This window comes from Notechis scutatus, chromosome 1, assembly GCF_049901735.1.
Source record: "Notechis scutatus isolate UNSWTSFEM ecotype Mainland chromosome 1, rNotScu1.2, whole genome shotgun sequence".
Classification (NCBI taxonomy): Eukaryota; Metazoa; Chordata; class Lepidosauria; order Squamata; family Elapidae; genus Notechis; species Notechis scutatus.
In genome coordinates, this window is record NC_142009.1 from 274,114,421 (window position 1) to 274,142,369 (window position 27,949).

At 38.7% G+C, this 27,949-nt stretch overlaps 1 protein-coding gene and 1 long non-coding RNA gene across 5 annotated transcripts in view; one reads left to right on the forward strand and one right to left on the reverse strand.

The window, feature by feature from the left end:
- Nucleotides 1-27,949, forward strand: part of RGS6 (regulator of G protein signaling 6) — a 230,516-nt gene that overhangs the window by 166,769 nt on the left and 35,798 nt on the right. For all 4 annotated transcript variants that reach the window (XM_087951618.1, XM_087951617.1, XM_087951619.1 and 1 more), the window contains exons 8-14: nt 759-835; nt 3,320-3,401; nt 5,805-5,879; nt 8,571-8,669; nt 9,148-9,209; nt 14,639-14,749; nt 16,428-16,553. In XM_087951618.1, coding sequence (XP_087807744.1) covers nt 759-835; nt 3,320-3,401; nt 5,805-5,879; nt 8,571-8,669; nt 9,148-9,209; nt 14,639-14,749; nt 16,428-16,553 — 632 coding nt within the window. The remainder of the gene's footprint in view (nt 1-758; nt 836-3,319; nt 3,402-5,804; nt 5,880-8,570; nt 8,670-9,147; nt 9,210-14,638; nt 14,750-16,427; nt 16,554-27,949) is intronic.
- Nucleotides 3-27,946, reverse strand: LOC148133385 (uncharacterized). The gene is made up of 3 exons (XR_015746724.1): nt 27,762-27,946; nt 4,088-4,178; nt 3-160 (listed from the first exon to the last, which is right to left on the reverse strand). It is a non-coding gene; the product is annotated as an uncharacterized LOC148133385 (long non-coding RNA).

Below are 27,949 nucleotides of genomic sequence, written 5' to 3' on the forward strand. Positions count from 1 at the left end.
AGTCAACATGTCATGTTAGATAAGAGGCTTCTGTTAAATGATGGTGATTCATCCATATTGCCATGGCTTAGATCATCGCAGCAACAGAGGGCAGCCATCTTCCCCAACCTGGGGCTCTCCAAATGCTTTCCGACTACAGTTTACAGAATTCACAATATTTCTGAAAGGCACCAAGTATGAGAATGCTCATGGTTAGGAAAACAACGAGCATTACAGAAAAGTGTGTACACATAATGATTATACAACATTGTTACAAACAAAAGCTTAACACTTTTCAGATAGGGGCCAATCAGTTGAAAATTATGTACATTTAAAAGCCCGCTGAAGTTAGCAAGGAGTTACTGGAATTTTTTCCATGGAATCAATGAAACAATAGAGGTACGAAATGCCGTTTTCATTTTATATAATAATGCATAGCGATCACCATAAGGATCATAGAAGTTATCTATGTGCAGGCGGAAAACCCCCTAAAAGAATAAAACCAATTCAAGGTTCAAAAAAATCAAGAAATGTTTGAACACAAGGTATATATATATATCCCATTAATTCATTCTCTTTTATTCAGTGCAAATTCTATTCTTGGCATTTTCAGATTAATATGATGTAGGTACTATACTTTAATTTTCACATTAATATGATCTAGATACTGTGAACTAACCAGATTTCCTCATGGTGACTCTTTTGATTGTCAGCTCTCCTTACTCTTGCGTTGCTGTCCTTGTTTTGTTGTTGTTGATGTTGTTTTCCTGTCCACTTAGGAGAATTTAGCAAGACTTCAGAGAGCTTTTGCCAGAAAGTGGGAATTCATCTTTATGCAAGCAGAAGCACAAGTCAAGTAGGTGTTTTTGCAGTAAAACAATTTCAAATGATTGAAAATTGTGGTGATACTGAATACAAGGTACTCATGAAATATACTATTTAAAGCTTATACTTTAAGGTTAAATTGTCCTCCCAACAACTGAACACATTTCTATATTTTACACTCCACTTGGTATTAGAAAAGTTTCAATCTCTTTGCCACCCAGGCATCCTCATTCATCACCCCCACTTCCTCCAAACCCTTAAGGTGAGAAATCATTGAGAAGACACAGCCCCACCTTGGCTGGCATATCAGAGAGGGAAAAAAAATCTGAACTCAAGACCTGAGAAGGCCAAGCTAAACACAGCATGGCTTCATGATGCTAATGGCTACGCAATAGAATACATTAAATTTTACTTGGCACTGTTGGAAATATGTTAAGCATGGAATAAGCATGGGATTCGGGTAGCCCTCGGCTTATGACCATAATTGGAAATGAAAAATTTGTCATTAAGTGGTGTCATCCTTAAGAGAAGCATTACATGACTAGCTGATTTTACAATCTTTTCCACGGTTATTAAGCAAGACATCATATGTCCTGCTGGCTTCCCCACTGACTTTGCTTGTTCAAAACCAGCTGGGAAGGTTGCAAAGGGCAATCAGATGACTCTGGGATGCTGCAACTATCATAAATACCTACCAGTTGCCAAGCACCCAAATTGCAATCAGGTAACCATAGCAATGCTACAATGGTCATAAGTGCACGGACTACAAACTATTACCCATTTTTTTAAAAAAAGGGAAATTCTGTTGAAATCCTGAAAGACACGTGGGACATTATATCAGACCCATTCTCTGAACCCAAAAATATGTATTTGAGCTTTGAATATCATTTTTGCAATTAAAACCAGAATCTTTTCTCTACTTTACCAAATCTTTAGTGGCTTAATCCACTGATTTAGCCATGCAGGACACTACGGTAATCACAAATAAGTGATGTTGCTACAGATTATTTTATTAACATAAAAATTAAAAAAGAATTAAACTTAATTTGAGTCTTGCTATCTTCAATACAGTTTATTTTTTATATATATATATATATATATATATATATATATATATATATATATATATATATATATATATATATATCAATGACATGGGAACACTGCGTGACTATGTGTGGCGCACACATGTGGCATGTTTCCTCTGTTCGTAATTCATTCTGTGGCCTTTTTGCTCTGACAGGTTTTCCCACTACTATCCGCTGGGCATCCCTAAAGCCTCAGGCAACATTAAATGAGCTGTATTAATCAATGTCAACCACACGGATAAGAGTGGGTGCTGATTGTTAAACTCTTGCTGCTAAAGCTATTCGATTTATGGGCCTAATTTTAAGTTGGTTTAACTGTTGTGGCTATCACATAGACTTTAATTCCTTTCTAGGAGTTGTCAACATTTTGGGGGGAATGTTGACAAAAATCCTTAGTTCATATCCACCTTTGATTGCTATAAAAGGTATAATATAGATCCAGTAAAACTATATGGTCATTTGGTTGAATATGGGGGGGGGCATGAAATAAATAAATCAAATAAACAAAGTTTAGCCCTAGTTTAACTGCCATGCTTCCCCGTGTTACTCCAGACAGAGGCTGAATTTAGTCTGGGTGTATTTTTATTTACACTGAAACTAATTTCAGACTCTTAGGTGTATATGCAAATAATTGACTCTTAGATGTCTTTGGGTGGATGGATGGGTAGATGGTTATACAGTAGGAGCACTATATTTTTGGTATAAAATTTTAGACAGATGTTTTCTGCAATACTTAAATTAAATAGCCCATTGGTTGTACATGTAGTTCTCTTTTATGTATACTGAGATCATTTGCACCAAGACAAATTCCTCGTGTGTCCAATCACACTTGGCCAATAAAGATTTCTATTCTATTCTATTCTATTCTATTCTATTCTATTCTATTCTATTCTATTCTATTCTATTCTATTCTATTCTATTCTATTCCATTCCATTCCATTCCATTCCATTCTATTCTTTTAATGACAGCTTCATACAGTTACAGTTCACAGTTGCAACAATGGCAAAAAAGTAACTCTGCAACCAATCCTCACATTTATGACCTTCACATTTCTGTGAAGCAAAGGAAAATTGAGCAAAGTCACAGTTTCATTTAGTGTCCAATTGGCTTAGCGATCAAGTTGCAAGTCCCATTTGTGGAACAAGGACCATCTGTATTCACATTGTATGTTGAGCCAAACTAACCAACCACATTTTAGTCTAGGATCCTGGGCAATCCTGTACAATAATGCAATTAATTGTAAACTGGACTAATTGTACCTGCAAATACAATATGATGGAGAGAGGAACCTAGTTTGAATTGTATGGCAGAATGCTCTGTATGTATGTTTTGATTAACTAAAAATTCATAATGAATATTAATACAAATTCTCAAATCAGGATTGCACACAAAACTGCTTTTGGATCTATTTTATTTGTTTTTTTAGAATTGACAGAAAAAAGGATAAGACAGAAAGGAAGATTCTGGATAGTCAAGAAAGAGCTTTCTGGGATGTTCATAGGCCGGTGGTAAGATTCACAGACTTGTTATTCTTTTATAATAAGCTAATTATAAAATATCTGGAGGCACAATGGTGATGTGTCTATATTTTGGGCAATCTTTTCAATCTAATGGCCACGCAATAGATGTAAGTCAGAATTAGCTGGGAATTCCTCTTCGGCACAATCTAGAAAGCCTCTAATTCAGGGGTCCTTGATTCCTAGGCCATGGTGCACTACCAGGCCACGGCTTGTTTGAAACCAGGCCACAGGAGAGATGGGCAAGCACACATGCACTAGAAGCTCCATTCACATGAGCGGAGGTGCTTGTGCTAGCATATGAAGCTCCCCTTTTGCAAGTGGAAGGCGCTTGCAAGTACAAGCAGAGCTTTGTGCGCAAGCCCAAAGCCCCCCCTCTGCTCAAGCGCCCTCTGCATGAATGAGGGGAGTTTCATGCATGAACGCAAGCACTTGCCGCTGATCAGAGTGTAGCTTCATGCACAAGCACAAGCCCCCTCTGCTCATGTGCAAAGCTCCATTTGTGCGAGCAGAGGGTGTGTACGCCCACTGCTTACACAAATGGAGCGCTGTGTATATGTGTGCACCTGTCACTCATGTGTTCCCTCCCCCCATGCCGGGCTGCCAAGCTGGAAAGTTTGGGGACCACTGGATTATATCACATTCTACGGAATACATCTGAGCTAATCCATGTTTACCTGCTTTGTTGTTTAGCAACCGTTCTCAGTTATGACGGTGCTGGAAAAGCAACTTTACAACCAACCTTCACATTAGTGTAACTTTGCAGGTCTGTGAGGCAAAGGAAAGATGAAGTAAGATAATAAGTACATTCATGGTTTCACTTAGCAACTGTGTCACTTAATGATTGAGTTGTTGATCCCAATTGTGGTTGGCAAATGAGGACTATCTGTATCAGTTAACTGAATAAGTGCTCTACAATCATTTAGGTAAAGAAGTAGAGGATGTCATATTTGAAAGTGATGACAGTATATAGGCATTGATTTATGAAAAGCACAGATACCAAGCAAATTACACATCACCATCAATTGATCAAAGTAATGAATTCCCTGTACATTATTAGCCCTTGATGTTACTGTAACAGTGTGACTGTAGTTGTTCTCTAAACATGGGAAAATCTAAATGAGTTTATTATCTTCATGTAAGTTCATCAGCATGATATAGATTTCAAAGCTTCCTTTAGAAAAAGGGAGGAATATTTCATAGTAAAGCGTATGACTTTTGCGAGTGTTATGAAGATTGCAATTTGATCTTGCTTTATGTATGAAGCGAGAAGAATGCTGTATTGCAAAGCAAACGGTTTCATGTAAGATTGCCAATTGCCAGAGCCTTCTATGCAGTTCATCACATTGATTTGATATATTCTTTAATATTGCTGCATTCCATCCTTTGATGGGTACTTTGCAATATACTTTTAAAACTAGATTGTAAAAGGAAAGAACACCTAATTTTGATAAAAGGCCAAATCTCAATATATATTCAGTACTTGCTATAAATGTTGGATTTGGCTTAAAATAGCACTTCCAGGATGAGAAAACAAATGTGGACATTATACAAAGCCCTTTGAGATGCTGGAAGATAGACAAATTAAAGATATTTGATGAGGAATATCCTTAATAATTAAGTATATACTTCCACTATTGATTCTATGTACATAGCGTTTGACTATCTTGTCCTTTGTTATCGGTGTTTATCCAGATTATGCAGTTTGATTGCAATAAAGACATAATTCAATAACATGTGAACTGAAACTGAAACTGTTCGTTACCATCAAATTGAGGAATGCTGTGCAAGTTGAAAAGAAGTCTTGTTTATTCTCAAGGAATCAATTATTTTTCGTCCATGTTTTCATCACAGAAATTATAGAGACTATGAGTGAATATCTGTTATTTCCTGAACTATGACTTATGTAAACTACCATATTTCAACTGCCCAATTCTGGACGATCTTTATATGATAGCAAAAAAGACTAGAAGTTATCTGAATTTTGCAAACTAGCTAAGCCCTAGTTTGTTCAGAAAGCAAATAATAAATGATGAAGGCTTAGTACAGTATATGAACCTAGCTATTATATAAAAGTGGAGTTCAAACAAGTACTTGATCTCCAAAAATCGAGTGGAGAAGTCAAATGATTATGATGGAATTTTAGCAAAGTGCACCCAATGACAATATATGCCCTGCAAATAGAAAATAGATAAACCCACTCTTCCATTGAACTGAGCCTCACTGAAAGCTAATTTGTACTGAATTAGCCTGCTGTGATTTCTAAATGAACTTCCAAATGTTAGATTAAAAATGCAATTCTAATTGCACCATAAGTCAGAGTTTGAAATCATTGGTCTGTAGAAAATGAACATTAAACAAAATTAATATTTTTGAATATGGGTTTTTTCTTAGCCGGGCTGTGTGAATACAACAGAGATGGACATCAGAAAGTGTCGGCGAATGAAGAATCCACAGAGAGTTAAAAAGGCAAGCTTCTTCTTCTCTACTCCAAAGAACCTGTAAAATGTGCTAGATGAGATTTTTATGGATACATTTAGTGCTGATCTATATTAAGACACTGACCTCAGCCTAAGTAAAAAAATAACCCTCAGCTGAGGCAAATGTTTCTGTGAAGTTCGTTTATATATCTTTATGGACTGACCTGAAATTATTATTATTTTTTTGACATTATACAAAGGCCTTTGAGATAAACCTAATGACTTTATGCATCCTTGATTACATATAGAAAAAAGGAATAATTGTATTCAGTTCAAATATTGTATATAATATCAATTTGAAAATCAATTTTTAACATTCATAGGTATACACTTTTACAATTATAGTAATTGAAGTTGGTAAAGGAAAATGTTTAGGCTGTAATTTTATTCTGCACTTTACTGTGCTGAAAAAAAGTTGAAGTCCATTATTAACCTACTAAAATTTCTCTTCAAATATAACCATATATCTGTTTTTTGCAGATATATAACCATCTATCTGTTTTTTGCAGCAAATAATGGATATAGATATTCATGATAACAGTCTATATCAAGGGTCTTCAAACTTGGCAAATTTAAGACTTGTGGACTTCAACTCCCAGAATTTCTGAGCTAACATGACTGGAGGAGGAATTCTGGGAGTCCACAAGTCTTAAAGCCGTCAAGTTTGAAGACTCCTGGTCTATATCTATGTTGGTTATCCAGTCCCATTCTAGTCAATAGGATATAAGGAGTTTAGTTAGAACTACCAGTTTAGGTTACACAGACCCTGGTAATCATGAAATAGCAAACAAAATATTAGAATTTTCAAACAGATCTTTGCAGTCTGAATTGACTAACCCTAGCTTTAAATCATCCATTTTTAGCAACAGGAATTTTACCTACTGCTGCTAGTAGAGAGTCAGCTTCCACCAACACTCTATCATATTAAAGAGAAGAAAGATACAAATATTTCTCTTTTCTTATTATTTTCAGTGGTGGCCAGTAAGGGAAAGTCAAACACAAAAGTAAGAAGAAATTGGGTTTCTCAGCTTAAAGGTGCTACAGGGTTCTCCCCGCCCCCCCAATAATTACTTAACAGAATATATTACTGAAAAGGGAAAGAAAGGGAGTTCCTGTGGATTTTACTCCAGTAGTTCTATAGAGATTCTCAGTCATCCAGGTCATGGTTGTCCCAAAAGGTGTTTTTCAAGAGGCCACTGGACTTTCTTGTTTTTTCTTTGAAGATGTTTCGTTTCTCATCCAAGAAGCTTCTTCAGCTCTGACTGGATGGTGGGGAATCGAAAGATTTATATTTTATTTATATTATACTCAGTCCAGTAGTTGTTGCCAACTATAGGGGGAAATGTTCATCTCCCCTTCAAGGCCATTGATCCAGTGCTGTCCAAATACATTTCTGCGGTCATGTGGCTAGCATGACGTCGCCAAGCACTGTTTCCTCCCCACCAGAGTAGTACCTGTTTATCTATGGTACTTGAATTTGTGTGCTTTCAAACTGCTAGATGGGCAGGAGCTAGGCGAAGATGGGTGCTCGCTCATTGTGTGATCCTGGGGTCTCAAATCCGAGCTGTCGGCTTTCCAGCTGACAAGCCAAATGTCTTAACGTCTGAGCCATCATGACACTTCATAAATGATTGAAAGCAGAATAAGATGCAAATGACTGCAGACATTTCTGCAAATAAATTTGGATATCATTTAAGATTAGCTATTGCTAAGCAGAGGCTACTTGTCTTTTGAATGTAACACCCACACAAGATTTTTTTTCCTGTTCAATTTTTCCTATTCAATTACATTTTCCCTTCATTTAATTTCCCTTCAGTTTTCTACTGTTTTTTTTTTCTTCTTACCTTCTTAACTCCGTTCCCTTTTCTTCTTGCCTCACATTTTCCCTATATTTATCCTCCTTTTTGTTTGCGGTTTCTGCTGGAAGAAGGGGAGTATGTGTGAATATTGTGCATTTCTGGGTCAGCATGGTTTGTATGTGTGAGGGAAAATGTTTGATAGATGCTGATGAGAGATCAGTTAATTCTATAAATGGGAAAGCTTACTTGACAGGCAATTTTAATCAACAATTTTAATTAGTTCTTAATTGTTTCTTATGTGAGAGCCAGTTTGGTCAAGTGGTTAAGCACCAGGTAGAAACCAGGTTCTAGTCCTGCCTTAGGCCTCGAAAACCGCCTGTGTGACATTGGGCCAGTTGTTCTCTCTTAACCAAGTAAATCAAGCTTGGGTGATAAGCCAGTTGGTCAATTTTGTCACAACCAATGAATCAATACTCAGTTGATCCAAACAAAAAATGCACTTGGGGGAAAATGCTAAGAAAAAAAATTATTGTTCACTCCTTTATTTGGAATATGACATCTAGCAAATACATACCCACACATGCATATATGTGTAAGTGTTGCACATGTACACATCTATTGGGATGGGGGGAAAAACTCCAGGATCAATGTCAATCAGAGTTTGCCATCCTGGGTTGGCAAGATAAGCATTGCACAGGATTTTTATACGTGTTTTCTATTATTATTACTCCTCCTTCATTTTCTGGCCACTTTTTTTATTAGAGTACATTGTTCATCTTCCTTTTGAATTAATGTGATCATTAGCCATTTAAGGATGTGCAACCTCTCTCTACCGGGATCTACTCTTATGTAGCAATTTTTTTTACAATTTTTTATTACAGTCAGTTTATGGAGTTACAGAAGATAGTCAGTCCCAAAGTCCTGCACATATACCTTCCCAACCAATTCGCAAAACAACAAAAGATGACGTCCGAAAGCAAGTAAGCGAAATGGCTTTGAAAGTGTTTCTTTCGCATTTGAGAGGTGGATTGATTTTTAAAAAAAATATTTCTGTAGAAATTTGTTCCTTCCAATAATTACTGGTGGTGGTGGGGAAATGTTTAACTAGTAAATCAGCTGAACTCTATCCTTCATCCTCCTTGCCACCTTCCTTTTGGTTCTGCATGGTTTATACAAGAATAACAAAGTTGGAAGGGCCTTAGATGTTTTGGACATCTGCAACATAGAGAAGAGAAGAACAAATTTACTTAAAGTTGATGGGGAAAATGCCTTCCAGATATGGAGCAAAATACTTGGATACATTGGATTAAAGTCCATAACTTTCAATATTAATATAATGAGTGCAATATATTGATGCAAATCAGGTAAACCATCAGATAAAATCACTGGCATAACTGCATGTCTATGCAGCTGCATTTAGTTGTTTCTCCAACAGCTATTTTCACTTCTTTTCTTCAGATATCATTTCTGAACGTTCAGATAGACAGGCATTGTTTAAAAATGTCTAAAGTAGCAGAAAGGTAAGCACTCCAATTCATGTTATTATCACTGTTGTTGCTATTTTTCCCTTCAGTATTTGCAAAAGCATGTTTTCAGACCTCAGGAATTAGTTGCTGAGGTATGCATGCTTTTTCTCACTAATGTGTGCTGACTTAATAGATTATTTCAACAGCCTGATCCTGATTTGAAAGCATGTTTTAGAGAGTTTGATCAAACTGGGATTTTCTACAGTTCTTCATGTCTAGTATATTCTATTGCAGGATGTGTCTATTTGTTGTTTCAAAACAACCATATAAATCAGTGCAGCTGAGTTCTTATGTTCTCAAATAAAATTACCAGTTTCCCTTATTGCCTTCTCGAGATATAAGATTAATGAAAAGCTTCCACAAATAAGAAAAATGCAATTTGGAATGACAATTTAAGGTTGTTTTCATACTTCACATGCACAGCCCACACAACTCAACAGACTTTTCCATCATCTTGAAATAATCAGCCCATTACAACTAAGCTTTGATGAGAGAAAAAACATAAGGTAAAATGAAAGCCAGCAGTGCTTGAGACAAAATAAAGTTGGAAGGAACACCAGACTATTGTTTATTGTCATGTGCATGAATGTCAGACTGGTTAAACTGGTTGTCCCCTCCCTTTTCCGCAGTTTCTCTTGTGAATACAAAAGATTTGACAGAAGTATCCACTTGGAGGGAGCTCTGATTCTTCCAAGCCTCGTGGCCCGTGGCCCGGATGCATCATGCACAGGCCACACCCCTGCCTGGTTTAGTGAAGGGGGGAAAGTCACGATACATCACGTGACAATGCCATGATGACGCGAGTTTGACATCCCTGTTCTAAGCAATGCTTTTTAAAAACCTGACCTCGGCCATTAACCTGGCATATTTATTTGTCCACCGATCACAGAATCTCATCCTAGCTGCACTATCTATATATGTGTTGCATCGCTTCAATTGTTAGGAAGATATATAAGTATAGATAGCTTGAACTGGAACAACCTCTAGTGACTGGTACAGAAAATGGCATGTTAAACTGCTCTGAATTAATTTTGTTAAGCTGTAAATATAGTTAACCTACATTTCAGCATGTCAATATAAGAACCTCCATTGTCGCCCTGACCAGCAATGTGCTCACTCCTGTGTACTCCGCACTGAACTCAAAAAATATCTAGACAATGGAGAGAAGGACCTGCACATTGACTACCATGCTGACTGTATCAAAAGTAAGTCACGCAACCCACAACTCAGCTTTAACCTTCAACCACAACCCTACCTCAACCAATCCACCATCACCCAAGACTAGGCACGCACGCCCCTAACTACCTCAATTCCAACTACTGCTGGCCTTAAATGCAAGCTACTCAATGCAAGAAGCTTTGCGAATAAAATACCAGAATTTCTCCTCTTACTAAATATGGCTAAATTCAACATCATATTTGTCTGTGAAACATGGCTCAACGCATCTCTCCCTGATTCCATTACCACAGTAAGAGACTATCATGTTTACCGATCAGATTGTGAAATTCGTAGAGGAGGTAGTGTTGCTATCTTCTATAAAAAGTCCTTACATCTAAAAAACATCCAAGTTACCCAGGAGCTTACTATTCCTGAGACCATCGTCTGTGAACTGTCCTTAAATATCACATTTCGGTTCTTACTATGTTACAGAGCCCCTGATTATGACATCGAACATGTAAACAAGCTAAATACACTACTAACATGGGCAGCATCCTGCCCACACGATTTTATCTTTCTTGGTAACTTCAATCTACCTCATATTTACTGGACCCTAAATGAATGTACAACTGAACCCATACACGCAATCTTCTACAATGCTATTACAAATCTGGGACTGGAACAACTAGTAACCAACAACACTAGACTAAACAACTGCCTCGATCTCATCTTCTGCAATAGTTTGAATTTAATTTATGGAATAAAAACTAAAGAACCCTTTTCCAGCAGTGACCACAATATGATTGACTTTTGTCTCAACATACGCCCACACAAAAATCATCACAACGACGTAATCCCCAATTATAACTTCAAAAAGGCAACTATGATCTTATAGACAACGATCTTTCATCCCTTGATTGGCAATCTCTATTCACTGGATGCAATACTGTTGAAGACCATTACAACATATTTTTACTTGAAGTCAAAAGAGTCATCAAACTATATGTACCAACAACAACTCCCAAAACAAAAAAACAGATTACCCATAACAATAAGGACACTTCAATCCAAAAAGAGATCACTCTGGTGGAAAAACAAATCTGGTCACGTTGCCAATTTCAAAAGCTAATACAAAAATTTATGCCACCAGATAAAGACCGAATGCACCAATTATCACATTAAACAAGAGGAAAACCTTCTATGTACCAATTCCACCCGCGCTTTTTACAATTTTGTAAACAACAAACTAAAAGACTCAAGGTCCATCCCACCCCTGAAAGAACCTAATGGTAAAGACTGCAACAACGACACCATTAAAGCCGACATCTTTAACACATTCTTTGGCTCAGCATTTGTAAACAGCAATGGATCATGCCCAGTATTTCCTAGCCGAACCACAGACAACTACAGTGATCTAATACATATTGATTTTACAGAAGACAATGTTGAAAAAGCACTACGCAATCTAAAACCATCTCTATCTATTGGACCGGATGGAATATGTGCCTACCTCTTAAAAAAGCTATCCACTGCCATAGTCGAACCTCTAAGCATAATCTTTGAAAAATCTTTCAGGACCAGCTCCTTGCCTAACCTATGGTCAAAAGCCACGGTCATCCCCATCTTCAAAAAGGGAGACCCCAGCCTAGTTGAAAATTACAGACCGATCTCCTTATGCTGCGTCACCTGTAAAGTCATGGAATCAATTATTAACCAATCCATTATCCTCCACTTAGAGACAAACAACCTACTCTCCAATAAACAATTTGGTTTCAGGAAAAAAACTATCCTATAATCTGCAACTCTTACACTGCAAAAACATATGGACTACACAACTTGATCAGGGCAAAGCAATAGATGCAATCTACATAGACTTCTGTAAAGCCTTTGATTCAGTGGTACACGGCAAACTACTCCTAAAACTAAAATCGTATGGTATCTCTGGACAACTGCATAACTGGATAGAAGCATTTCTGTCAAACAGACAACAAATGGTCAAAATTGGGAGTGTCCTATCAAATTCTGTACCTGTCAATAGTGGTGTCCCCCAAGGCAGTGTTCTAGGGCCAACTCTCTTCATACTCTACATAAATGACCTCTGTGATCATATTAAGAGCAACTGCATTCTTTTAGCTGATGATGTAAAGCTGTTCAATACCACAGACAATACTGCTACCCTTCAAAAAGATCTTGACTATGTATCAGAATGGTCAAACAAATGGCAACTTCAAATCTCAACAAATAAATGCTCTGTCTTACATATTGGCAAAAAAAAATAATCAGAAAATAAAATACAAGCTGAATAGTCAAGATCTTGTTGATGATCCAAGCTCTATAAAGGACCTTGGAATACTCATCTCTAATGATCGAAGTGCTAGAGCCCACTGTAACTACATAGCCAAAAAGGCATTAAGAGTTGTTAACCTAATCCTACGTAGCTTTTTCTCTGGTAATATTACACTACTAACTAGAGCATACAAAACATTTGCTAGACCAATACTCGAATACAGCTCATCAGTCTGGAACCCACATTACGTATCTGATATTAACACAGTTGAGAAAGTCCAGAAATATTTCACAAGAAGAGTTCTCCACTCCTCTACTCGTTGCAGAATACCTTATGCCACCAGACTTGAAATTCTAGACCTAGAAAATCTAGAACTACGCCGCCTTCGGTCCAATCTAAGTATAGTATATAAAATCATACATTGCAATGTCCTACCTGTCAATGAATACTTCAGCTTCAACCATAACAATACAAGACCAAACAATACGTACAAACTCAAGGTTAATCGCACCAAACTTGATAGTAGGAAATACGACTTCAGCAACAGAGTGGTCAATGTCTGGAATACTCTATCTGACTCTGTAGTTTCTTCCCCAAACCCCAAAAACTTTAACCTTAGACTGTCTACTATTGACCTCACCCCTTTCCTAAGAGGTCTGTAGGGGGCATGCATAAGCGCACCAATGTGCCTATCATCCTATTGTTTCTTTTATTTTTCTTATATGTACCCATTTCATGTATTCATAACTATGTATATACTTATAGCTATTATCTTGTAAGCAATTGACAAATCAAATCAAATCAATCAATCAATCAATCAATATTGATATAACGTGGGCATGGTTTCCTGTGGTGTACTTTATTAATTCTGATAAACAGAGGATCAACATGAACTAATTATTTTGATGAACTAGCAATTAGAGCTCTGCAAAATGAGCTAGGGATTCAAGAATGCAAGTTTCTGTATTTATTCACTTACAACTATTGGATATGCACAATTAAGAAAACAAATGGAATTGCTGGCCTTTTGCCACAGTAAGAATCTATTCATTCAAACAGTAAATGTGAAAATGTGACAGCAAGTCAAAGGAAATCATACACAGGCAAAAACAAATGATACCACACCACAACCAAATTAATTAAGAAAACCAGCAAGAAGGAAACTTTAATGTGGCGAAGCTAAATTGACACAGTCAATGTTTAAATTGACTTTAAAAGGCCTTCAAATGTCTGGTGGATTCAGTGTTCTCACCTAACACTGGAAAAAACACAAATGATTGAAATAAACCATTTGCATTGAAATATCATTTGCCTTGTTCTTGCATTTAATTTTAATTTCCTGTAGCATTTACCATTGCATTAGAAAGCATTCCATTCACAGTGGCATTGTTCGTGCATTTATACTGACTGTTTCCTACTACGATTTGATTGCTTTGTACCCTATGACTATCATTAAGTGTTGTATCTTATGAGTTGACGAATGTATCTTTTCTTTTTATGTACTCTGCGAGCATATGCACCAAGACAAATTCCTTGTGTGTCTAATCATACTTGGCCAATAAAGAATTCATTCATTCATTCATTCATTCATTCCCTATAATCTTCGCAGATGATGGTGCCTTCATTCCTTTTTCTTTCCCATTTTCCCTCATTGCTTCATTTGCTGCATGCTGTATATCCCAAAGTGAAAGCTTTTCCCTTTCTGACACCTAATCTGTAGTGGTCATGAAATGCAGTTAATGAAATGAGATCAGACAATAACTGCCAAAAGACCCTGAGGCTGAATTGCTAGAACTTCTGTTAGTTATGAAACATTTTGATTCTGATGCTTGGTGATATAACATCATCCTTTCCATGACAGATTCAAGAGAAAACAACTTAGCAGTCATGTTTTTATTATTATTTTCAAATGTATAGTGATATATTTAAAGCATTTCAAAACTTTCCCAGTATGCTTATTTTTCTTTTTACATTACAGTTTAATTGCTTATTCAGAGCAGTACACGGATTATGATCCCTTTATAACACCTGCGGAACCCTCCAATCCCTGGATAAATGATGACAGTGTGTTTTGGGACTTAGAAACAAGGTAAAAAAAAAACCTTCCATTTTTAAAAGAGTACTTCAATCTTTTCTGTATTAAGAAGCGAAGACTTCCAGATTTGTGCATGTGACAAAAACTCAGATGTACTCAGATGTAACTAGACGGCTTCAAGAAATTGAAATGTACTATAGGACTTTATTGCTTCCAGCAAGCAATATCTGGTAAACCTACACCAGATCTCTTATGACATAACAATGGCAAGTTACATTAGAAGAGTTGGCATGACCAAACCAAATGCCATGTGACCCCACCCTTGCTAGAACTCTCTATCTATGACCATTTCATTACGCTCATCTAATATTTGCTGTCATTTTATTCCGAACTTTTCAAAGAATGGTAAGGCACGACAATATTCATTTGCACAAATATACTTTTTTTTTTGCAGAAAATAAGCCCCATGACATTTATGGCTTGTCATGGCTTGTGAGCTGTGATGTTAAAGAAGTACTTTAAAAACAGACTGTAACCTTGGTTTATCATACATTAGCTAATTTAGGTATCTTATGAATTAATGGCTAGTTTGTGCTTAAACAACTATTAGTCCTCCAGGTAAACAGCGCAGAGAAGAAAAGTATCTGCTATTGCTCCTGTAGAGGATATGGATGCTTTTATTTTGAAAACAGAGGTGACAGAAAATAAATCTGTTGGAATGCCAACCAAAATTATGACTAAAAGCTCTAACTGGCTGTGCTCCGTCATCTGTGAAACTTTGATGGGTGAATACTTTGACCATGGTTAACATTAAGTCAAGTTTAGCATGTTGTGTGAGAGTGATTTATATAAGATTGAATCTAGAGACCGTGAGGGCATGTTCAAGGCACAGAATGCTCCCATTGCAAGAAAGTTTAAAGTGGTCCCACACACCCAGACGCTCAGGAATCAGTAAAACTTATTTCTCCACTTCATGAGGAAGAACTACCACGGATCAAAGACTCCGCAATCCATGGAACAGCAATTCAATATCCATGTAATATTGCATACTATACAGGTAGTCCTCGATATACAACAGTTCATTTAGTGACTGTTCAAAGTTACAACGGCAGTGAAAAAGAATGACATGACCATTTTTCACACTTAGGAGCATTGCAGCATCCCCATGTTCACCTGATCAAAATTCAGGTGCTAGGCAACCGATTCATATTTATGATGGTTGCTGTGTCGCAGGGTCATGCAACCATCTTTTGCCACCTTCTGACAAACAAAGTCAATGGGGAAGCCGGATTCACTTAACAACCGGGTTACTAATTTAACCACTGCAATGATTCACTTAACAACTGTGGCAAGGAAAGTTGTAAAATGGGGCAAAACTCACTTAACAAACATCTCACATAGCAACATAAATTTCAGGCCTCCGTTGCGATTGTAAGTCCAGGACTATCTGTATTTATGACAGTTAATATCCACCTTTTACTCATAAGTACTACCAAGTCAATGTGTGTCTCTTTTCAGGTGTCATAAAAGAGAAACATATCATCAGTTTTCATACACACACATTCCTTTCTTCTCATAAATCAAGCAGGAGTTTGCAAGCATTTTCTCCAATTTCATTAATTTATTGCTGCAAGCAGTTTTCAGTTGAGCCGCTCCAAATGAAAATTTGAGGATTTGACAAGGAAAAATATGCTGATGGTCGCAATGGTTTCCTCTCTGTCCTTTTACTTAGCAAAGAGCCTTCCCAACATCGGGTCAAGAGATGGGGCTTCTCAATAGATGAGGTGTTGAAAGATCCTGTGGGGCGCGACCAGTTTCTTCGATTTTTGGAATCAGAATTCAGTTCTGAAAACCTCAGGTAAGAAGCTGGAGATATAGCACTCAAGTGGTTGGGGGGGGGGTTTCACACCAGGGAAACACCAGGGAAGACTGAAGGGAAGAACACCAGAGGCCTCCCAAGGAAGAAATTCCACCATGGTCTATAGATTATTTAATTAACTTAATTTATACCCCACCTTTATATCCAGCTTTAGATCAGTTGGATGAGTGTCATCAAGTCAGACTTGACTTCAGATAACCCCGTGGCCAATTGCTTCCCATTCTGGTGTCCCTCCAGTAACACCCTACACAGCACTTCCAAGGGCAGTTTGGAGATTCACAGAGTCCAAAATGGTATTTGCAACCATCCTTATTCAAGGCTATTTTGGTGGGATTTGGATAGACAGAAAGAAAGCTTCCCAACCATGAAGAGATTCCCAACAGTTTTAAGATGGCTAATAGGCACTTTCTGAAAATGATGAGAAAGTGGGCTTTGTGAACTTGGTGGCGTTTAAAAGGGTTCGCCGTGGTGGTGAGCAAGGTGGCTAATACCTTGTCTCCTAGCTTTCAGACTCACAGAAAAGGGCTATCCTGCTGTCTCCTCATGAACAGCAGCTGTCCAGAGCACGTAGTCAATCTCCTGTCCTCTCCTCATCTGGAAAGGTTCTATTCACCAATTTCTTGGTCTTTGCTATGGTCTGTTTTTTCAGAAGTATCTTCAGTTTGCCATATCTCCTCCAGAAGTCTCCAGCCACTAAAAGATTTCTGTAGATATTCACAAGATGCAGTGTTCCCCGTAAAAACCTGATTTTTCACAGTCTCAAATCATTTCTCCATTATGTGTTAGCTTTCAATGGTAACAAGTACTTTCTCCTGATCAGCTGGGTACCACATTAAATCATTTGAATCCTCTCTGTGATGGCCATTGCCAGCGAAAGAGTTGGATAGTGCCAACATCTTCCAGGAAACATGGTCAAAGGAATTTAGAAGGCTAACACCTGACAGTATCTTTTCAGCAAATAATTTGCAGAATAACAGATAACAGATAATCAGAGTCATAGGTCATCTAGTCCAACCCCCGGCCCAAGCAGGAGACCCTACACCATTTTTGACAAATGGTAGTCCAATCTCTTCTTGAAAGTCTCAAGTGATGGCGCTCCCACAACTTCCGAGGGCAAGCTGTTCCTTTGGTTGATTGTTCTCACTGTCAGAAAGTTTCTCCTTATTTCCAGATTGAATCTCTCCTTGTTCAGTTTCCATCCATTGTTCCTTTCTGGCCTACAGGTGCTTTAGAAAATAGCTTGACCCCTTCCTCTCTGTGGCAGTCCCTCAAATATTGGAAGACTGCTATCATGTCTCCCCTTGTCCTTTTCTTCACTAGACTAGCCATGCCCAGTTCCTTTAACCATTCTTCATATGATGGAAGGAATGTTGATTCTTTGATGATGGAAGGAATGTTGAATTTGCCCTCAAAAAGAAAGCACAATTGACATCTGTAACAGACATCTTAAAATTGGAACCCCATCTGAGGCTTTCTTTAAGCCTCAATGAAATGCATGCAGCTTGTGCATGTAGATCTAATCTGTGTTGTGACCATAGGAAGAAGCAGTGGAATTTTGTATACAGGTAGTCCTCAACTTTCAACCACAATTGAGCCCAAAATGTATGTTGTTAAGTGAAAAATTTGTTAAGTTGTTGAGTTTTTCCCCGTTTTACGAATTCACAGCAGAAGTTAAATTAATAACATGGCTGTTAAGTGAATCCGGCTTCCCATTGGCTTTGCTTGTCAGAAGGTCACAAAAGGTGATTACATGACTCCTGGACACTGCAACTGTCATAAATGCGAGTCAGTTGTTAAGCATCCAAATGTAAATCACCATGGGGATGCTACAATGGTTGTAAGTGTGAAAAATGTTCATAAGCCACTTTTTTCAGTAATGTTGTAACTTTGAACGGTCACTAAATGAACTGTTTTAAGTCAAGGACTACCTGTACTCACTAGCCGTATGTACACAATGCGTTAACCAAGTCAGTTACAAACCCAGTGGCTACATTTATACAACATGCTAAGCTTGCTTAACTTTAGCATTCGTTAGACCTTTGATAGCTTGGTGTGCTATCTGAACACAGCATATTCCATGAGTTTATAGTTTGGGGTGTAGACCAAAAAACGGGACATTTCAGTAACCATGTTAATTTGTGCAAACACAGACACTGAGTCAAATTCTAATTCACAGTCTCCACACAGGCCACAAGGATCAAGGCCCTTTCCTCCCCCGTAGACCACCCCATTCACATCTCTCCCTTATCCTCTCCTCCCTGTGTGCCCTAGGATGGAGAGGGGATGGGCCTGGGTCCTCCTCTGACTGCCCAGCCGGCCTCTGCCCTTCCCCAGCCTCCTCCACAACCTCTGGAGCCACACTTCCACTCCCTGTCGGCTGTTCCTCCTCTCCCTTGGAGTCAGTCTCCAACAGGGGCATGACATCTAGTGACCATGGGGATGGTCCAACAGTCGTAAGTGTGAAAAATGGTCGTAAGTCGCTTTTTTCAGTGCCATTGTAACTTTGAATGGTCACTAAACAAACTGCTGTAAGTCAAGGACTACATGTCATTGGGACAGCACAAACGTCATGCCCTTAAGTTCTTCCTATAGCTCTCCCCTCATCTTGCTATCTTATTTACCCCTTTAGTTTAATTTTGGCTTTAGCAACAGTGATAAGAGGAGTGCTTTTTAAATGCCTCCTATCTATGCAGTGACAGCGTGGATACAATTTTCTAAATAAAGAAACTGAGGACTGAAGTAAGATTAGTTTTCCCCCCGTCAGTGCAGAGAGGACCCAATGTATACCCCCAACTTCTGTATCCAATGTGCATCCACTAGAGTAGTTTTTCTCAAAATATATTACAAGGACACTTGGGGATCCCCCAAGACCTGCCCCCCACTGGTCTGCAAAATCAAAATCTTTGCTAGCTTTTGTTGAAAAGTAATACAGTATTCAATCCCATCAAACACTCATGAGAAGTGATAGTGACAGTGAATGTGCCAATTTTAACTTTCAATGTATTAACCTAAGGGATGCCTTGCCTTCAGACGCTGTGGGTGCTCCATCCCTGGAGGCTTTTAAGAAGAGACTAGTCAACCACTTCTCTGGAATGGTATAGGGCAGGGGTCTTCAAACTTGGCAGCTTTAAGACTTGTGGACTTCAACTCCCAGAATTCCTCCTCCACTCATGTTAGCTCAGGAATTCTGGGAGTTGAAGTCCACAAGTCTTAAACTTGCCAAGTTTGAAGACCTTGGTATAGGGCCATGATAGCGAACCTATGGCACGTGTACCACAGGTGGCACGCGGAGCCATTTGTGCTGGCACATGAGCCGCAGGCAAACATACCTCACTGCACATGCGCGCACCTCACAGCTAATTTTCAGCCTGTTTGAGGCCTTTTTCGGCCTCCCAGAGGCTTGAGGAAGGCCTCTGCAGGCTTTGCAGGCCGAAAAATAGGCCCGTCTTGTCACTTCCTATATTTCTGGAAATACCGGAAGTGACAAAATGGGCCCATTTTTCAGCCTGCAAAGCCTGCAGAGGCCTTCCTCAAGCCTCTGGGAGGCTGAAAAAGGCTCAAATGGGCTGAAAATCAGCTGTGAGGTGCAGTGCGGGTAAGGAGGCAGGGGGATTGCACGTGCGTGCCCAGGGGGCCCAGGGCGTGTATTCCCTTCTGGGTGCTGGCATGTGAGCCCTCGTGGAACAGGCGCGTGCACAATTTTTGGCACAGGAACCCAAAAGGTTAGCCACCCCTGATATAGGGTCTCCTGCTTGAGCAGGGGGTTGAACTAAAAGACCTCCAAGATCCCTTCCAACTCTGTTATTCTGTTACCTTCGGTTAAATATGGATAAATATTATCCCATACAAACAAAAGCTTTTTTTTTATGTCCTTCAAAAAATTTAAAAGTTGCAACAGAACTTAAAAGAGAAAAATTTGTATTTTATGTACAATAGTTTAGCGTAGTGGTTAAAGTGTTTTAACTATGAGCAATGGGACTTGAGCTCAAGTCTTGCCTTAGGATTGAGTGATTTTAGGCCAATCCTCTCAGACTGTAGGAAAAAGGTACAAACACCCTAGTCCCACGTCAAACTGTAGATCACATGATGACCAGCTGTAAACTGAGGGCATATACCGGTCCAGTGTCTGATTTTTTTAAAATATAAACAATGTTGCGTTTCAATAGTTAGTGGGCCTAGACCCATGATGGCGAACCTATTGCACACGTGCCACAGGTGGAACGCAGAGCCATTTGTGCCGGCACACGAGCTGCAGGTAAACTTACCTCACTGCGCATGCGCGTGCCTCACAGCTGATTTTCGGTTGGATTGAGGCCTTTTTCGGCATCCCAAAGGCTTGAGGAAGGCTTCTTGCAGGCTTTGCAGGCCGAAAACTATCTCCATTTTGTCACTTCCTGTTTTTCTGAAAATACAGGAAGTGACAAAACGGGGCTAGTTTTCGGCCTGCAAAACCTGCAGAAGCCTTTCTCAAGCTTCTGGGAGGCCGGAAAAGGCCTCAAACCAGCCATAAATCAGCTGTGAGGCACAGTGCAGGTAAGGGAAGGCGGGGGTGGGTGGGTGGGGATTGCGCACGCATGCGTAAGGGGTGTGGGGAGTGCGCATTGCCTTCTGGGTGCTGGCACGCAAGCGCAAGTGTGCAAGCACGCACACAATTTTTGGCACAGGAGCCCAAAAAGGTTAGCCACCACTGGCCTAGACATTGAATATAGATTGTTTTAACATTTATGTTTTATTATGTTTTACTAATATAGATGAAATGTTAGTATATATTGCTAGTTTATATATGATATGCCATATGCTAAATAAATTAATATCAGTTCAAGTGTCACTCTTTCTCAGCTGGACTGATTCCATCCATCCAATCTGGTAAATTTCAACTATCATGATCACAGGTAATTCTCCCAAAAAAATACCTGTCTTCTTGTGACCTTTCTTCTGAGTTACTACCATTTCTTGAATTTGCTCAGACTAAGAGAAAATTTAGAGAACAGCTCCTGCAAATTATCTCAATCAAAGAAGTCTTCTTCCAAAATCTATCTCAGCGTGGTTTAATCACCCCCAGGTGAAAGCGTACTAATTATATCAATTCATTAATCCCCCCGTCACAAAGTTCTTTTTTTAGGTCTAGCTTCAGCAGCCTTCTTTCAGTATTTTAAAAGAACGTAGAATAACAGAGTTGGAAAAAGTTGGAGATCTTCTAGCCCAGGGGTCTCCAACCTTGGCCACTTTAAAACTTGGGGACTTCAACTCCCAGAATTCCTCAGCCAGCAAAGCTGGCTGAGGAATTCTGGGAGCTGAAGTCCACAAGTCTTAAAGTGGCCAAGGTTGGGGACCCCTGTTCTAGCCCAATTTCCTGCTTGAGCAGGAAACCCTATGCCAGCTCAGATAAATGATTGCCCGGTCTCTTTTTGAAAGCTTCCAGTGATGGAGCACCCACATCTGAAGGCAGCTGTTCCATTTGTTGATGGCTCTCACTGTTAGCAAATTTCTCCTTAGTTCTCTAGGTTGCTTAGTTCTCTGGTTCTCAAATTTCTCCTTGGTTAGTTTGTATCTTTTGTTTCTTGGCTTGCCTTTTGGTGCTTTGGAAAATAGTTTGACCCCCTCATCTTTATAGGAGCCCCTCCATATCATCTCTCCCCTAGTCCTTCTTTTCATTAAACTAGACATAGCCAATCCCTTCGTATGTTTTAGCCTCTGGTGCCGTAATCATCCTTGTTGCTCTTCTCTGCATTCTTTGCTATGGGAAATCTTGGAGAGGAAAGGCATGAGAGATAGAAGGGAAGGGAGACAGGTTGGCTATGAAGATTCAGCTTTCCCGTGAGACAGATTACCAGTACCTTATCAATTGACAATTCCAATGTGTTAGAAAAATAATTATGTTTTCTGAGACTTTGTAAGATGGCCTGCAATCTTTTGGTTGTGAGTCCATCAATGGTACTGTTATAATTCAGTTTTCCAAAAGAGTCTTTTTGAGGTCGGTTATACAGTGTCCTGGGAGACTGTAGTACTCTGATACAATTTTGACCTTGTTTTGAGTCCTAATGTCAAAATGGTGTCCTTTAATTATTTTGTACAATGTTTGTCCTATTTGCCCTACATAGAATATATAAAGACTTGAGGGGTCCTTGGTGTTCTCTGAGTTTGGTTGTTTTCTTGCAGATGTTTCATTACCCAAAATAGGTAACATCATCAGTGCTGGTGCTAGAGAATGCTAAACAGACTTTGCTGACAGATAATGCTGTGTATCAGCGTAGAGAAATATCACCTCCAATCTTGTGCGTGAACTTGTTGGGGGCCTGTGATAGTGCTGTGGGTTGAGAATGGGGAAAATATCTGGGTTTTGTTACAGGGATTAGTTCCCATTGTTCTGTTTTGTGTTTTTTTGTCTTTTATTTTGCTAGTGAGAATCTTCTTTAATTTGGGTGGTTGTCTAAGCTGTAGGTGACCACCAGTGTAGTTCTGCTCCCCCCCCCCCCATTTCTGTAGTGTGCTTTTTAATAGATCTTTCTTGGGAATTGGCTTGGCTCTATTGATTTGTCTATTGATCTTGTTAGGTGGGTACTTTTCTCTCCTGAATAGCTGGTTAAATTGAGCATCTTTATCAGGTGGGTCAGAATAAATGCGGTTGTGGTGTTGAGCCTGGATATAAACGGTAGATTTCATAGCTTGTTCTGGGTGAAGCTGGAGGGAAAAGATATGCAGTGATTTGTAGGTTTCCATATAATGTGATATTTATGTAACCATTGCGTAGTTTTATGGTAGCATCAAGGAAATGGACTTATTCTGTAGATAGGCTAAGATTAATGCTGGGTTGGATGTTGTTAATGTCATGATCAAGTTTTATGAAAGAGTCATTTCCATGGGTCTAGATCAGGGCTGTCAAACTCATGGCCCACATGCCAGATGCATCACATGCTGGCCACGGCCACGCCCGGTTTAGCGAAGGGGGGGGAGTCTTGATATGTCACGTGATGCTGCCGTGACGAGGAGAGTTTGACACCCCTGGTCTAGATGAGTTTTTAAAATGCCATCAATGAATATTAAGTACAAGAAGCTTCAGGTTAAGTATTGGTTTCAGTCAGTCATTAAGTTATTGGCGTATGAGACATTTAATGAAATATTGTCCTCAAAACAAGTTTAAATTAATTATTTAACTCCTCCCCACTCTTAAGGGGGAGTCAACACCAATTGCAACTTTCCCTTACCTTTTCCCAAAATGGAAGTTGTAAAAGAGCTGGAGAATTTTCAAGGAGCTCTTTAATTTTAGTCTTTAACCTTTCTCTCTGCTCCTTTTCACAAAGGACAAATTGGGCCTCCCAGTCCAGGAATGCTCTGGAGAAATCAAAGCATAGTTGCCGCCATAAACAATGCAGACTTTGCTACCCCTGCACTGGTAAATCAAAGAGTCATGGGCATCAGACAGTATATACCTCAGCAGCATTTGGAGAATTAAAAGATATACTTTACTGAGTTAAAGGCAGATGGGTGAACAGCAGCAGCGTTAATGAACAAAGTCCAAAGCTTACTGAGGTAATAAAACAGTAAGCGCAAGAGGGGAGCAATTATGCTAGCACAGTTTCGGGGCCTAAAGATGGCCTCATCAAAATTCTGCAGCCAGGAGGACCAAGTAAGCAGTCGGCTGCGGGTTTTTGAACTTTCAGAATCCTGTGGGAAAGATAAGCTATTTCAGTATTTTGCCTATAGCAACAAAATGCCCAAGGTCAATCTTGAGGGGAACCTTCGCCATCTGTCTTTGGACTTCTATCTTCTTTTGTATATCACATAAATCTATAGGATGCCGCAATGATTGAAGTTCCCCTTTTCTTAATCTAGGAAGGAGCAATAATGTGACAACCTTGAAGCTAAGCAGAGGGACATTTGGGAATTTAAAAAAGGGCAAACTTTAAGGCCTAGCAATGAGAAAAGAGGTTCATTTAAATGGAAGACTGGAAGGGGAGTTTTATTTCTTCAGGCAATTTTCCTTGATTTAAAACAGATTGTTGTTTGTATCATTCTTTATTCTAACTGCTAACTATATTCTGAAAACATTATGAAGTTGTAAACATAAATGTGAAGCCACAGATCCAGATATGCACAGATAATATAGGTTTTCACTACCATTAAATTATTTCTGCTCACTCAGTGCTATTTAAATCCTGTCTATTTAAATCCTTTACTTATGTATTCTCAGCCTTTTCTTTCTCTTCTTGCCCCATAATTTCAATTCTGAAATGTGCCATTCCACTGTAGTTATTTTATCACACCCTGGTCCAAAATATTTGGTGTAGACCTAACTGATATTCCATCTTTCTCAACAGTAGCTATTACAAAAAAAGGGGGGGAGGCTATTTTGTGGGTGGCTTAGAGGAGGCAATAGACCAAGCAAATTACGTCTTTTTTGGAACTTTGTAATATCCCTCTAAATTGTACTGTTAAAAGAGGAGATAAATGGAGGCATGTACCTATGGCCATGTATTCTTCAAGTTTATTCTTTCTCCAAAGAAATGTGCGGTTGTTTTGTCTTCTCAATTTCTAGACTGAGGCTGAAGTAGATGCAAGAAGTTTCAGAAATGATTAATTTGTTGGAAGTGTAGAAGGATGGAGAGGACATTTATGCATAAGATATGCATTACTGCATCAATTACAATCCATAAGCTTGCTAATATGGCTTGGGGGAAAGTAATACAATTTGAGAATATGAATGGGATTTTGAATTAAACTCCAGATTTTGGAAATTAACACTATATGAGGAATTATGGGTTTATCCAGCAAATATATCAACAAGTTTATTACATTTATTTACATTAGAAAGATAATGGTACTCCAGTTTTACAATCTTTAGTTAATGATACCGTGTTTCTCATATAATAAGGCTGGGTCTTATTTTATTTTGAGCCCCGAAAAAATGGCTAGGCCATCTTTTCGGGGTGACTTAATTCCCCCACCTTGCATCTTCGGGCGGGCGGTGACGGCTTGGATGTTGACCTCGGCGTTGGTGGGGCGCCGTATCGGGATCAACGCAGGCAGCACCATATCCGGTGTGCAACAAAAGTACTTCCTAATGGCAAGCCCCCCACCATTCCCCCATTTCGCATGTTTTAATATAGGCCTTAATTTGGGGGAGGGCTTAATTTCATTTCATGCCTATAAAACATGCTGGGACTTCCTATTGGGGAGGCCGTATTGTTGGAGAAACAGGGTAGATGCTCATTCTCTGCTTATGAACACTTACTGTAATAGAAAGACTAGTAAATATTTTTCCATGTTCTCAAAGCTTAATACTATGTTTGAAAACTGATTGAATTTTTATCTTTCATAATATGTTCTTATTTTTTTATGTTTTTGTTTGCTTGGGGAGGGTTGTTGTTTTTCTGTAAATTCTGGCAATAACAATATTTCAAAAAGGAAGTTATTAATAGTGATACAAGTTATGGGTTGCAGGTAAAACAAATCCATCATAGAGAACTCTGCATAAAACAGCCATTTTGTTTAAAACAAAGGTTTACCACAAAACCATTAAGAAAATATTCAGAAAATAATATGGAATATTCAAATAGATAAAATATGTACTTTCCTAAAAATTATCTCTGTCCATGACTAAAATTTTAAGCAAACGGCATAACCTGATATTATGCACATTGGCTTCTCTCAACAAATTGTCCTCCAGATGTGATGGAATACAGTCCCTATCACCCACAGCCATTGGGTGATGGGTAATGTGTTCCAAATGAATGGGAAGACACAGAAGAAAGATTTATCCAAGGATAAATAAATCAGACAAATGGTGCTATCAAGTTCCTCCAGTCTGAAATCTTACATAATACACAGTGTGGAACATACACTTATCTGTGTATTTGATAATCTTCAAGTTATAAATTCATTGGTGGGCAGGTGGAAGGATAAAAGTTGGTAAAACATTCCAAAGTCTTTGGGTTCTTTACCACTAGAGGGTGCACATGCTCTACAGGGACTTATGTCTGCCAAATAGCAGTGAACATTGCATGATATTGAATGAGCAACATGATATCCCAAAGACTTGGTGCCAAACAAAAGCCATCCTTATTGCAGAATTACCTGCAAGCATTCACAAATGGGATGGAAAAATGTTGCTTTTAAAATTCCTAACAAAAAACATCCCGATGCCTTAAGAATCCCTTGGCCTTTGAATACTGAGCATGACTGGCCTTAAGGCTATTCTACAGCTCCAGACCCCTTTAGGTTGGCTAAGGATTATACGATTGAAGCCTACCTAGGAGGGCACATAGTTAAAGACAAACTCAAATAGGATAAAATGGTTGACTTTGTACATTGTGCTAAGCTTTATTGCTGAGTTTTATATTGTTTTGGCTTTGCACAATATGCAAAGTCAGCCAACTGTACCTTGGTTGACACATCATCATTTAAAAAAACAACAACAAGGCTTACTGCAACATGAAGTCTTCCCTTATGTTTAGCAGCTTTAAAGATACACAGCCAGGAGCTTAGAATCCTAATATCTTCTGTACATAATTTTCCCTTCTCATTGATAGCTAGATGATGCTCCAAATGACACCTTCGTTTCTTTGCAAAAAAAATTGCAAACTAAAAGGATTTTTTTTTGCCATTTAATAAAGCATTAAAAAAAGATTACTTTTCTGCTTCCTGTGTTAATAGTACCCACAACTTAAATATTCCAAGAAGTACAGTATTTCATTTGTGACATCAGAAAATGCATGCGCAGAAATGGTCTATTCCCACTGAATTGTAAGAAGGCCTATTTTGGCTCCAAAGGTCATCTGGGAGCCATATGTCAACTGTTCAGAGCTTCACCAATCAAGTGTAATAAATAAATACATTTCACTGGAATTTTATGATATATAGCCCAGCCAGGTCAGAGAAAGTGCAGTTTGTTAGGTTGCCCATTATTTGCAAAGACAGCATTGTTGGTAAAATAATTTATGTCCCTCAATATAGTGTGTGTGTGTGTGTGTGTGTGTGTGTGTGTGTGAGAGAGAGAGAGAGAGAGAGAGAGAGTTTCAGTATATGTGTATACATACATATATGTACACACATATGTACACAAAACATAAGGAATAAGTACTGCTTGGTAGTCAGTGAAGTCAAAATGACTAATAAGTATTTCTGTGTTCCAGAAAATACAAAAGTAATTCACCCATGGAAAACAATGGAACTTTTAAACAAGCTTACTTTGGGCTGAGGCCAGCCTGCTCTGTGAAGGTCGAAGGCATGGGATTTGATCCTCGGTGAACTTGTTCTCTCAGAAAGGCAGAAATGGAAACAAGTTCTATGTTCTAAATATTTACATATTCCTTTGAAAAGAAAATCATTCAAGGGAGTGATCAGCAGAGCAGAAAATGCAGCTCCTTCTGTTCATT